The following is a 14,969-nucleotide window of genomic DNA, read 5'->3' as shown; positions in this document are numbered from 1 at the left end:
TCGGCAATGACAGGTTCGTATCATCTTATTTCTTTTAATTCAAATTGTACTTGAGTAATTGTTGAAACTGACACAGGGAGTTTGCATTTTACCAGATTCCCCGTGCACAAGCTGATATTAGTTACAAATAGTGATTATTTTAAGAGAAAAATAAAGGACATTACCAATGAAATCATTTTTGAAGAGAGTCAAGGAATTCTTTCAGAGACCGTAGAAAAGGCTATAGATTATTTTTACCTTGGTGAAATTGGTAAATAAATATGGTATAAAGTGTTTTTAAAGCATCAATATAATTAATTTTAAATGAATTTTAAACTTTAGACATGGAACTTCGTCAAGTACCGAAAGTGATCGAATTCGCCAAAGTGATTCAGGCCGAAAAACTCGAGAAATACTGTTTGGATTATCTCGAAAAAATAACAAACAGTGAAAATTTCCTATTCATTGAAGAGTATGCGAAACAGAATGGATATTTGCGATTGCTTGATCAAACAAAAACTTATGTGAATAAAAATTATTTAGAGGTAATTTCATATATTATTTATGACAATTGAATATCCATATTTTAGATTTACAAGCTAGATACATGCATATGTATAAGAATATGCACATATGTACATATGTGAAATGTACGGATATAAATGAACTTTTTACTAATTAAATTTGTGTTTGTCGTATCAGGAAATTCAAAATAAGTAAAAAATAATTCGTTTGTATTTAAGATAATCCAAAAAGAAGAATTTCTTGACATAACAAGCGAATGGTTGGGTGAATTGTTACAATCTGGTGATTTAAAAGTAACAACAGAAGAGGAAGCGTTTCAAGGATTAAAGATTTGGGTTCAAATGGACTTTGAATCCCGGAAGAACCATTTAAATACCCTGTTGAAATATATCAGACTTCCACTATTATCTGTCCAGGTATTGCCTATATGTATATATTAATTTTTACCAAATAGATGATATGAAAATTGACCAATTTTTTTTTTCCAGTTTTTATTAAAGGAAGTAAAGCCATTTTGCTATAAATCATTGTCTTCTGAATTGGTGTGGGATATATTAGAATGTCATCACGATTGTAAAATTAGATCGTATTCAGCTACATTGAATTCAATACCTCGAATGAGCACCATAAAAACTATTTTGATTGTTGGAGGAGACTTTTTTGATGTTGGTGTTTTCAATTTTTCAGACAATTTTATTTTAATATTGTCGATATTAAGTGGACAATGTAATTAATCTTTCATTGGGCAATTTTAGTCAAGCGGTAAAATTGAAACCTGCAATACCAATGTAGATACATGGTCTACATTTTATCATTTAAACAATCAAAATCGTTGGTTTCAAGCTGTTATATTGGATACCAAACTGTTAACAATTGGCGGTAATATTGGCTGTGAATCTACCAACAAGGTAACTTTAATTTACAATAGCTATTTTTATTTATTTATTTTTTATTGTTTATTTAAAAACCAAGCCAGAATAGTCATTGATTGTCGGCTCCTCGGCTTTTATTTTAATTTTTTGTCTTGCCTTGTTTCTTGGTGTCTTTGGCTGATACCGTTAAATATTAAATTGATAAAGATACTGTTTTTTATGTTGTGGGTTTTTATGTTCATCGTCATATTGTGTTTTTTTTTTCTTTTCTTAAACAAAAGAGTGGTAGTTTATTTCTAGTAGTAAATAATTTTTTTGCGTCAGTAAAACCAGTTTGTATAAATTGTTCAAAAGTTGGATAAATACGTATAAAATTAAGACTGTGCACCTTAACAAACTTAATTTTGTAATTTCTTCTAAAAAGGATCTTTACTTTAGCTGTCAATATGCCTACCGACAAATATATTTTTTATTATTATTTTAAATTGGTTCTGAATTTTCAAGTTTTTTTTTACTTAATTGTCATGTTTTGTCACTGTTCTGATTGGAAATGTTCTGTTTAACCATGTTCTGTTTGGTCCGATTCCCCCCTTGGCTATACATATTCAAGCAAATTGTATGGGGAATGACAGTCTTAACTAGTCTGGTATCTTTTCGCGTATATTTTTATTACGACACATGTTCCTTGTACTTCGGGGAATTATTAGTAATCCACTAAACCTCCAAGAATTTAGTTTTTACGTACCAAAAATTTTTTTTAGATTACGTAAATATGACTTATGGTCACTTTTTCAGCTGTTTACAGCAGATTATTTTTCCATAAAATGTTGTTGATGTCCTCTTCCATCTTTTATTTTTCTATATTTACCATTATTACTTTATTTTTTTGTTATATTGTTTCATATTGATATGATTGAATGATATCTTCACGTTTCATATATTGATTTTATTATTCTTATTTACTTGTATTAAAATGGGCTAACCCGTAAAAATTTTGTCGTCAATTATGTATGTATGTAAATGCACAAATCATAGGTATTTTGTTTGGATCTGGCTACCAAAAAAAGGACTGAATTGAAAGAGATGAAACAGGCGAGAGAATTATTTAAAGCCACTGTAGTCAATGGTCAAGTTTTTGTTTTTGGGGGACGCTATGATGTTGATGCACACATACTGAAATCAACCGAAAGGTTAGTGATTTTAACTTTATTTGAGAATATTGGTGATCTTGTAATATACTTGAAAATGAATGGAGTATTAAGGATTATATTTTGTTTCATTTCAGGTATGACCCCGCTTCGAATTCATGGACTACGTTAGCTCCTATGCTCAACAAACGCTATAACCACGAAATAGCAGCAACAGCAAATGAAATCTACATTATTGGAGGACGACAAGATAGTGAAAACTGTTTAAACACAATGGACGTATATAATATAAACCAAAATAAATGGACAGTCGCGCCACCAATGAGAGAGAAGAGGACTTCATTTGCTGTAATTACGAAAATCATATAATTTGATATTTTCCTATATGTAGTTCATTTTTGTCTTTTTGAAATCTATATTAAATTTGACAATAAATTAAATTTGCCAATCGAAAGTGTATTCGCTGAATATGTTTTTTTATAACTTGCAGGCTGTAACACTGGGAGACCACATCTACGCTATTGGAGGTAACAATGGAAAATCACATCTTAATTCGGTGGAAAGATTTGACATAATTTCTCGAACCTGGAGGGAAGTTGAAAAATATCCTCAAACATCAAACGAACCCAAAGCAATTGCTATAAATGATAAAATTATTTGTATCGGTGAGTTATCAAAATCATTCTTGACGATGTTGATTCCAGTGTATTTTAATTATTTCGTTATACCATTTGAAATATCATTTTAATATGTGCCTCGTCTTTTTACAAACTCACTCAGGGACTCAAAGTTGTTCTGTATCATCAGTGTTTGAATACAATTCCAGTACAGGAAAATGGACACCATATAATTGTATTTCAAATTCAAATTCGCGATCTAATTTTAATTTATTACTCGCGCCAATGGATTTATTGAAAACTGAATAAAGTTTCTTATACATATTTTTTTGTAATGCTATATTAAATGCCTGTATAATCATACATGAATTGAAATAAACACCTGTATATGATATCTATGTTTTTGTTTTTTTTTTTACTTTAAGTTATTCGTCATTTAAGTATTTTGTCGAAAAATGTTTTTTACTATTTTTTAAATTCGATTTCAAAGCTACTTACTAACAACGAAGCTACTAATATAATATATTATAATAGTACAAAGATTGCACCGATTAGATAAGTTGGTAGATTTTTCTTCTACCAACAAGTTTATTTCATTAATATATTGCTGTGCTTATCTTATCTACTAATCTAGATAAGACGGGTAAAATCTAAAGTTGCAAGACTTCTATATAATTTTTAGAATTAATATGATTTCTATGTTATTAGGATGATATGAACTTGGTTTAAATTCATTCATTTTGTTATGTTACTTTTCATAAAAATTCTAATTCTGGGATTTTGGCAATTTTAAGAAATCGAAGACATTTTTTAAATCCATAGAAACTTCAATCAAATATATTTCGTCAATATATTTCGATAAAAATAAGATCTATAGTTATTTATTTTATTTTATTTTATTAATTGAAAAATCAACAGACAGGATGTACATAGATATGTATAAAAAAACAAATAGTAAATAAATAATATATGTAACATCCTTATACATTCTTTATAATACTAATTTGGTCAAATGTTTGACGTTTTAGTACATTTAAAAAGAGTTATAAATAATAACACGCTTATTCTGAAACCATCTGAATTCCAACGTTCGCACACTGGTCCAAAAGAGAAAACACGTAGAATCAATATACATATGTACATATTCATATGTATGCAAAACGAAACATAACGACCAATTTTCCACAAATATATATTTGTCTCACAATAATATTTTCCACAATTAAAAAAAATTGTAATAATAACACGTAAATTTTAAAAAAATATTTAAAAAGTTTTATTAACTATGTACAACAGACAAAAAAATTAAACCTTTTTTATTCGAATAGGCTAAAACTCACAATCTTTATTAATTCAAGTCAAATTACGAATATGACGCTTAAATAATGATTATTAAACTAATTTAATAAATAATGATTAAATTTGAATAGACCTTTAAGTGTAATAATTCGGGAGTAAGTAAAAGCTACATATACATGCATATACTTATTGTCGATTTCGAAAATAGTACATTTTTCAAGTATGAATAAAATAAACAATACAATTATATTTTATTTTAATTTTTGGATTAAATGTACCGTACATGTATGTACATGTTGTAAAAATACATGTTGTACGTAAGTATAAAAATATACGCTTTTTACATTTTTTTTTTATTATTGAATATTGAATGTTATTCAAATGTAAGTTACATATGATTGATGATCACTATTGTTTATCACGGGTATGCATTGATAACGTCACTTGGCTTCAACCTCTTGACTTGGTTTGACGGACGCTGAATTTGTTACTGAGATTAAGGGCAGTTATTGTTGTAGATATTTAAAAATTCATCAGTTAGTGTTTCGGTAGTGCGAATCGAATACATTAACGAAAGATGTGCGAAATATATAATGAAGTTCGGGGTAGGCATGCCGTAGCAATTTTGGAACGCATGCATAGTTTCTATGAAGAAAGTGTATTATGTAATTTCGAATTGGTGGTTGGCAATAACAGGTTGGTGTCATTTCAATATGTGTATCTTTATTAATTCAAAATTTTACTTTAGTAATCGTAGAAACTGACACGGGGAGTTTGCATTTTCCAGATTTCCTATGCACAAGCTGATATTAATTACGAATAGTGATTATTTTAAGAGCAAACTAAATGATACTACCAGTGAAATCATTTTGGAAGAATGTCAAGAAATTCTTTCAGAGACCGTAAAAATGGCTATAGAGTTTTTTTACCTTGGCGAAATCGGTAAATAAATATAGTATCAAGTGTTTACAGAACATCAATATAATTCATTTTGAATGAATTTAAACTTTAGATATGGACCTTCACCAAGTACCGAAAGTGATCGAATTCGCCAAATTGATTCAGGCGGATAAACTCGAGAAATACTGTTTGGATTATTTCGAAAAAATAACAAACAGTGAAAATTCCCTATTCATTGAAGACTATGCGAAACAGAATGGATATTTACGATTGCTTGAACAAACAAAAACTTACGTTACTAATAATTATTTAGAAGTAATAACATTTATTAAGACAATATAGAATCCATTTTGTAGATTTACAAGTTATATAAATAAGAAATTTATAAAACTAAGCTTTTTACTAGTTAAATTTGTATTTGTTATATCAGATAATTCAAATTTACTAAAGAATCCTTCTGTGTTTCAGATAATCCAAAAAGAACAATTTATAAACATGAGCAGTGATCGACTGGGTGAATTGTTACAGTCTGACTATTTAAAAGTAACAACAGAAGAGCAAGCCTTTCAAGGATTGAAGATTTGGATTGAAATGGACATTGAATCACGGATGATCCATTTAAATACCCTGTTAAAGTATATCAGACTTCCTCTATTGTCTGTCCAGGTATTTGCAAATGTTAATATTAATTCAATCGTAACATTTCTTCTTTTTTTATCTCACTCTTTTCTTTTTTCCCAGTTTTTATTAAAAGAACTAAAGCCACTTTGCTATAGTTCATTGTCTTCTGAATTAATGTGGGATATATTAGAATGGTATCACAATCCAAAAACGAGATCGTGTCTAGCTACATTGAATTCAACACCCCGAATGAGCGCTATACAAACTATTTTGATTGTTGGGGGAAACTTCAACGAAGTATGTCTTCCCAATTTTTTAGATAATTTTATTATAATGTTGTTATTTTTAAATAATAATGTCAACTAATATTTCATTGGTGAATTAGACAAGTGGTGAAATTGAAACTTACAATAACAGTGTAGAAAGATGGTCTACATTTTATAATTTAAACAATAAAATGAATTGGTTTCAAGCTGTTTTATTGGATAGCAAACTGTTAACAATTGGCGGTAACATTGGCGGTGCATCCACCAACAAGGTAATATTAATTTTCAATATTTACTGTAATTTGAGATTTACGGAAAAAGCATTTTCCGTAAATTAATACTGGGGTAAATTGTCCAAAAATTGGATAATTTGTATGTTTAAAAAAAGACATTGTACCATACAAGTTTTTCTAACATAAAACATCAATGTTTAACAAACAAAATGTCTTTAATTATGTAATTTCAAAATTAAAAATTCTGTGTATGCACAAATCATAGGTATATTGTTTGGATATTGCTACCAAACAAACGACTGAATTGAAAGAGATGCTACATGCAAGAGAATTATTTAAAGCAACCGTAGTCAATGGCCAAGTTTTTGTCTTTGGGGGACGTTTTGATGTTGATGCAGATGTACTGAATTCTAGCGAAAGGCTAGTGATTTTCATTATCTTCGAGAATCTCAGTCACCTGTGACCAGTACAATACATGTGACAATGAGTGAAGAATCAGCCCTTATTTTTAATTTAATTTCAGGTATGATCCCACTTCGAACTCGTGGACATTGTTAGCTCCTATGTTGACCAAACGTACTAACCATGAAATAGCGGCAATAGCGAATGAAATCTACATTATTGGAGGACGACAAAATAGTGAAAACCGGTTAAACACAATGGAAGTTTATAATATAAACCAAAATATATGGACAGTCGCCCCACCAATGTCAGAGAAGAGAAGTTCATTTGCTGTAATTACGATTTTTACTAAACTCCCTAATTTAATATTTTCCTATATGTAGTTCGATTATTTCTTTTTGTAATTCAAAATTCTATGACCCATTAAATTCGCGAATCGATAGTGTGTTCGCTGAATACAAATTGTTGCAATTTGAAGGTTGTCGCATTGGGAGATCACATCTACGCTATTGGAGGCCATAACGGAAAATCAACTATTAATTCAGTGGAAAGATTTGACGTGAAGTCTCAAACCTGGACATATGTTAAAGAATATCCTGAATCATCACATGGTCAAAAAGCAGTTGCCCTTAACGATAAAATTATTTGTGTGGGTGAGTTTAAAAAATCATTCTAGATCATTTTGATTTATTTGGTGCTTATTTTAGTAATTTTATTAATCCCTTTGAATATTTGTAATGTGCGTCGTCTTATTTTCAGGAGGTTCTTATTCATCAGTGTTTGAATACGATCCTAGTACAGACAAATGGACTCCACGTGATCATATTTCAAAATCGCGATGTAATTTTAATATATTACTCGCGCCAATGGATTTATTGAAAATTTAATAAAATGTATTATGTTTCAAATGCATCTTTTTTAATACTTGTATTAAGCTATGTATGTATAATAGATGGTTATCTCGCCGCCGTTCGATAAAACGCCTTTGTATCACACACGGATTTAAATAAACACCTGTATATTATCTACGTGTTTTGTCTTAATTTTAAGTACATAATTCGCAATTTCAATATTTTGTCAAAAAATTTCATTATTTTCGTTAATTTTCAAATCTTCTAATTTCAAAACATTTGATAAACTGCTTCATTAAAAATTTATTACTTTTAATAAGACGAGTATCATCTAAGGTTATAAAATTTCATATTAATATTTTATAAATTTAAGTGAACGTAATTCTATAAAAATAAGAACTGTAGTAGGGCATCAAAACCCGGGATCCTGGCCTTTTTGTGGTACCGTGAATCCCGGTGCTGAAACTAGTCTCAATACCGGGATTACGGTGCTGGCAGAAATTTATTTAAAAATATTTTTACAAAAATAATATTTATAAAACATATAACAACGTTAAATTAAGGTCATCCGCTCGAAAATGTTGTTTTTTATACGGATTTTTGAGAATCAGTTGTGTTTCAACCATCAGTCTGAAAACGTGTTCTGGACGCATGCTCTTCGTGGTCAACTTCAATATTATTTTTCATTTTCATTAAAAATTTGTTTTTAAAAATATATACATATCTATGTATTGAACAATACGGAAAATAAATTCGATTAAAAATTGAACAGCATGTTTTTCATGTTGCAGCGATTTTTTGAAGTCAAAAAACTCACTCGTTTCATTTGAATTGATTCATGATTTGGTGAAAACGCTAGAACCTGTAAAGATAGCGGTCGAATCATTTTGTCGTCGTGATGCAACACTTCTCTCAGCTGACACGATTATAAATTTTATGATGAACAATTTAGGAACCAGCGATTTAGCAATTCAACTAAAGCATTCACTTGCTCGTGGAATAAACAAACGTCGAACTCACGTTTCTTCTCTATTCCTGTTTTTGCACAAGGGCGTACAGGACGACATTAATTAAATCCCAATTGTTAAATTTTGAGCCCTTAAAAAAAACATCAATAATAAACGTGGTTGTTAGCTTGTCCAAATCATCAGATAATACAGAGCCAGATACAGAAACACGTGTACATAACAGACGACGACATAGAGGAAGTCGAACTAGAAGTTGAACAGTCATTTCAGGAAAAATAATTAACAAAGAATAAAATTCTAACACTTTTAGTAGATTTATTAAATATAATCAAAAAAGAACTTCAAAATTTTAGAATTTATGGTAAGCGTGGAGCAAAACTCGAATTGTTATTACAATTTAAATTCCATACCACCCACTAGTGAGGAATCTGGACGTGTTTTTTCAGTATACGGAATAATTGCGACTAAAATAAAATCATCGTTGGACTTTGAGAGGGCTTAATTTTGTTGCCGTTCCTTTCTTCGATATATATATTGAGTGAATGCGGCAATTACATATATGTATATCAATATATATATATTGAGTGAATGCGACAGTTACGCCTCGACCAGATAATACCTATTTTAAATCGACAAAATCGAGGTTTCGTATTCTCCAGTTTTCTCCTCCGAAACTTGTCCAATTTTAAAAAAAATTTCATCATCGGTATGAGAAAGATATTTTCTATATTTGTGTCTCCATATTTTTTTAAAAATCAACCGTTAAATTAGCACGCTGGACTCTTTTCGTGGGTGTAAAAACGAGGTGATTTTATAGATGTTTGGTGGCTCCTAGCCTTTATAAAAAATAACTAATCAAAAAAATAAAAAAAAAGATAGAAACATGCCTATGGTGGATATCCATAGCATATTAAAAAATAATTTCTCTAGTGCCATAATTGAGGAAGGGAGAAGTGAAATACGTTTGTATGGAAAAGGCGCTAGTGTTCAGCCCTCTTAAGCACTTTAAGTTTACTTCGATCTCATTTAAAAAAAATTCAGTACTATGAATGTATATAATAAAAGTAACAAATATAATAATATCTGAATACATGAATACTGTGTATTGTGTATTTTCTTTAATTTTTATGTTGGCAATCGAATCTATAGGTAGTCGACTTTGAACAACGTCCTGTGACTCCAACCAATTGATTAATCTGAACAAAAATTACGAAAAGGTGGACTTTTTAATTCATTTAAGAATAGATTAGATTTTTTTTATTTAAAAAAAAACACTTAAAAGTCATCTATTGCAATTTAATTGGATCGATTATGATTAGTTTTGACTAATTAGCGAGAGTTCGAAATCGGCGTTTTGCCATAAACTCCCATACCATGCGTGGCCATGCTCACAAAAAATCGTATTTTTTTTTCACGATCGCGTTATTATATGGATTGTGTGTTATTGAGATCAACCTTGTGTATCTATCTTTTTTTTGGTTACAAAAAGTGCAACAAAAATATAAGACTTTCATTAAATATCCAGACGCCATTCTCGTAAGCGTACACAGCCAATGAATTTATGCTGAGATAAGAATATGATATTTTGCATAACTTTCATATCGAATAGCGATCGCAATTAGTGCGAAACTCACACACTCGATATCAGTGAGTCAATACATCAACAGCTAATCAGTCAATTGAAATCAGCATATTATCGCCAGTTCAGTTATTATCAACAATCCGATTACGCTCTTCAGTTCAGAGTTTAGTATATACATACATATGTACGTGTAACGGTTATAAATAAAAAATAATTGAAATTTCATATCTGGAAATTTATGATTAATACTAAGTTATAACCTTATAATGACCGACCTTGTGACCAGGTCAATCGTTTCCTATCAGAGTTTGCCAAATTTTCTGATTTTCATTGAAACGGTTCCTGCAAAATTAGCTTTCCCTCCCCTATTTCTCGTGTAAATATTGAGGTATTCTGTTATATCTCAAGGTTCTCTCCATATATGTATCTGTGGACGATTATCGTATATAAAAGAAACGTATTGTTGTATAAATGTTTATTGATCGTATTGTATATGATGTTTGCAATGCACTTTGCAATGTTTGAACATATATAATTATGTCATGTAGAATTTAGAAATATATAATAATTATGTATTAATATATAATATGGTGTACTTCTTGATCTGTATAGTACTCTCGTCGAATTGGAGCGATCTGTATTAACAAGTGTACATTGATTGATTGAATAAAAATAAATAAAATAAAAGTGGAAGTTTACTCGTGTTTGATTTGTCTTCCACTATTTTTTTTCAACCCTTTCAATATGTGCGATCTTCACGAGAAAATTAAAAGTATAACCGTTGTATCAATGAGATGAAAATAAAAAAAAATCATTAAATTTAATTACCTGAAGTGGGATTTTTCCTCTTAGAAAAGTCAAAAATGTTGTAACAACACGATATTTTCCACAGCACTGAACCCACCAAGTTGCTAATTTATTTGTGTATTCTTTATGTTGATAAGGTTTTGATAAACTTAAAACTTTTTTTTTGGTTTTGGCTAGAATTCCGAAGTAGTATTTTTATTTTAAAACAATATTTCATTACTTTATTTTGACCTTCTTTTATTTCAATATTCTTGATATTTTATGTTTATAATTTTTATATGTAGTGATGTTAAGTATTATAAAATTTTGAACAAAATCCGACCACCGGAAGTAGATTTTTGGTCTTTTGTAAGTTTCCCTACATTTGCGCTCAATTTGTATCGAAAATGCTCTCATCGCCGGTATGTGTGAACGAGTTTCAATATTGAATATTTTACGAATAATAAATATCAATTTCACTCATAATTGATATTTTCCTTTAAGGTTATTTCTTATTATTTACGAGACTTTCAAAATCTTTATTGGTTTAGCTGTGTTTTTGTCTCACGACTCATAGTCATGTTACCCTCAAATATCATTATCCCTCTTAATCTGCATTACTAATTGAGTGTATCTACTCAACCATTAAGCGACACCCTCAAGGGATACATATAATATGTAAGTCAAATAATGTTTTTAATTAACTTTATTGCTTTAGCCGCATTTTTCTTAAGAATCGTGCTACCCTCAAATATTATTATCCCTCTTAATCCTTGCCAACCATTTCTCGATACACTCAAAGAATACCTCAAAGCAGTGGCGTAGCTACAATTGCGCAGAGTGATGCATAGCATCACGGCCCATGCTCGACAAGGGCCCAAATTTTTAAACACTCAATATGAAAAATATATTATTATTCATTTAAATATATCGAATATTGAAACAGAACAGAACAGAAAATGAGAAAATACTTTCTCACGTATTCCAACAAAAGCTAAGTAAGTTAGGATTATTTATTTATTTATTTATTTATTTGGAAAATTTACAGTTTATTAAGTTACATAGATTGATAGTAAAAAAACATAATTATGTTAAGTAAACCATTAATAATTTTCACATATAGGTAAAAAAAAGAAAAGCTCAAACATTTAAAATAAGAAACAAAAATGATAATAGAGTAAGATAGTTAGAGAAAACAAAAAGAAAAAAAATAGAAATAACAGTATAATAAAAATATCAAAATAATAATATGATCAAAATTATGAAATAATAAAAATAATATAATATATAACAAAAAACAAAAAGACAAAATAAATACATCAAAATAAAAATTCATAATCACAATCGTAAATTTTCAATAAAATTAATCATCGAAAAACAAATTTGCAATAATCACTTTAGCTTGTAAAGCATTAATATTAAATAAGTCAAACATAGAAATTGTTAAAATTAGTGTGTTGACGGTGGAGCTTGCACGCCAGATGAATGAGCTTCTTCCATAATTAGAAAAAGTATTAGGTATGTAAAGGAGCTCATTACATCTAGTCATTCTATTTGGCACACGCAATGATAGTCTGCTCAATAATTGAGGACAGTCGATCGAGCCGTTAAGGATGTTCAAAATTGTTGAGATGTCAGCTATCTCCCTTCTTTTGACAAGTGGAAGTAGATGTACCTACAAGCATCTTCATAGGAAGTATAGGATAATCCAAAACGGCTACTGATGTACCTCAAGAATCTCTTCTGAATGCGCTCCAATCTGTCTCTTGCACCAGAGTACTCTGGGTTCCAAACTTGGGATGCAAACTCAACAATACTTCTTACGTATGCACAATATAGTATTTTGTATGTTTTAATAGAAGTAAAGCATTTGGAGGACCGGATGACGAACCCGAGGGCCTTCGACGCTCGAGCTACAACATTGTCAATATGTTTACTAAAGGATAGATCAGAGTTTAAAAAGACTCCCAAATCCCTAATTTCCGATACCCTTGTGAGTCTATGTCCGTTGATTGAATGAGGAAAGTCAACTGGACATAGTTTTCTGGTGAAGGTTATGCAGGAGCATTTTGCTACATTAATTTCCAACTTATTTATGCTGCAATAAGCCTCTAGCCTGAACAAATCATCTTGTAGGGCCAAAGCATCATTTCGGTCGTCTATTCTCTTGAAAATCTTCATATCATCAGCAAATAATAGTACACTTGAATTCTGAAAACATTTTTCAATATCGAAGATGAAGATATTGAATAATAGAGGTCCCAAGAGGGAGCCTTGCGGAACACCAGAAGGAATATTCATTCATCTCGATATAAATCCATTTAATAAGACAGCCTGTGATCGACGTGTTATGTATGAGGTGAACCATCTATAGAGATCACCATGAATACCGATCTGTAAAAGTTTTTCAAGGAGAATATCCTGATCAATCCTCTCAAATGCCTTACTATAATCTGTATATATAGTATCAACCTGAGACCGATCGTTCATGGTATTAGTAACGAAATCATTAAATAGTAGTAAATTTGTTGTAACTGAGCGTCCTTTCTGAAAACCATGTTGTTGCATACTAAGAGATTGCGAGATAGCTGGAAAAAGTTGGTCGTACACTAATTTTTCTAGTATCTTAGCAAATATACATAGCTTTGATATAGGCCTGTAATTGGAAATTTCGTTTTTTTTTCCTTTCTTATGTACAGGAGATATGAATGCTGATTTCCAGATACAAGGTACAAGGCCCTCACTAATAGATCTTTTATAGATAATGGTTAGTGGCAAAGTTAGGCTTTCAGCACATTTTGAGATAAAAATTGGAGAAATTAAATCTGGGCCTGCTGATTTATGAATATCAGTTGATTTCAAAATATTTAATACTTTTTCACTTCGAATTTCAATTGATCCAATTTCAGAGGAAGTTGTGACAGAACAGACGTTGGTTGGTAAGGGATAAGAGGAAGTCGATTGATTAGAGACAGGTTTAAGGAACGTCGAGTAAAAGAAGGAAGAAAACAAATTACAAATGTCCACCCCCGTTCCAGCAGTAATGTCACCATGATACAGAATATGAGGTAGGACGTTGTTTTTGTTCCTTGATTTAATGTAGGACCAGAATGCTTTGGGATTCAAGGAAATGTCGTTTTCTACTTTAGTCATATAATTTTTGAAACATTCTTTCTCGTTATAGTTACCAAGATCAAAAAGGAATCTAGTATAAGGTTTAGACCTAAGTGATCGATAAATAGTTAGATCAGCAGTAATTAAAAGAGATTTATGATAAGGATCCTCAGGAACGAGAGGATCTAAACAGGCATCTACTACCAAATGTTCATTTGATAAAACTAGATCAAGAATACGGCCGAATAAGTTAAGTACTCCATTATATTGTTTAAAGTTACAAAAATGTAATGCATCAATAAGAGTCATTTCGGTGCTTCTTAATGAATTCATAGGCATAAGTTCTCCTCTGGAGATATCCTGGGACCATTGGATATTACTTAGATTGAAATCTCCCACGATTAAAAATCTATCATCCGGGTAGTTTGTTGAAATAGTAGACATATTTTCAAGAAAATTAGTAAGTTGAGTATTAAAAGAATTACCTATGTTCTCAGAACATAAATACAATACACATACATGAAATTTGAGAAGGTTGCAATCATTAGTGATGTTGCGTAAAGTGAGAGATATCCACATATCCTCCACAGAAGAGTGTCATTCTGGACGTGAAACAACTCCAAGTTCACGCTTAGTAGCTACAAGGCAACCACCACCACGTTTTTGGTTTAATCTAACATAATTACGATCTCTTCGCCATACTATATATCTTTCATCAAAGAGTTACTCATCACTTATAGTGTCCATCAACCAAGTTTCAGTAATCAAAATAATATCATAATTGGACATGTTTATATTTCGTAAAA

General features: G+C 30.3%; 2 protein-coding genes across 2 annotated transcripts; both read left to right on the top strand.

Moving 5' to 3' along the window:
• On the top strand, window positions 1–3,537 carry LOC143918216 (kelch-like protein 28). Its single transcript, XM_077439984.1, has 9 exons — window positions 1–250; window positions 322–524; window positions 723–920; window positions 993–1,169; window positions 1,260–1,412; window positions 2,412–2,566; window positions 2,662–2,872; window positions 3,015–3,189; window positions 3,305–3,537. Exons 2-9 carry the CDS (start codon window positions 324–326, stop codon window positions 3,448–3,450), a joined length of 1,416 nt encoding a protein of 471 aa, XP_077296110.1. The 5' UTR covers window positions 1–250; window positions 322–323; the 3' UTR covers window positions 3,451–3,537.
• A 1,310-nt stretch (window positions 3,538–4,847) lies between these two features.
• On the top strand, window positions 4,848–7,890 carry LOC143917625 (kelch-like protein 12). Its single transcript, XM_077439204.1, has 10 exons — window positions 4,848–5,136; window positions 5,228–5,382; window positions 5,453–5,655; window positions 5,809–6,006; window positions 6,082–6,258; window positions 6,347–6,499; window positions 6,726–6,880; window positions 6,984–7,194; window positions 7,341–7,515; window positions 7,622–7,890. The coding sequence occupies exons 1-10, from the start codon at window positions 5,018–5,020 to the stop codon at window positions 7,747–7,749; spliced, it is 1,674 nt and encodes a 557-aa protein (XP_077295330.1). The 5' UTR covers window positions 4,848–5,017; the 3' UTR covers window positions 7,750–7,890.
• Window positions 7,891–14,969: the final 7,079 nt, after the last annotated feature.

This window comes from Arctopsyche grandis, chromosome 10 (assembly GCF_051622035.1).
Source record: "Arctopsyche grandis isolate Sample6627 chromosome 10, ASM5162203v2, whole genome shotgun sequence".
NCBI lineage: Eukaryota > Metazoa > Arthropoda > Insecta > Trichoptera > Hydropsychidae > Arctopsyche > Arctopsyche grandis.
This window is presented reverse-complemented; position numbering and strand designations above follow the sequence as displayed.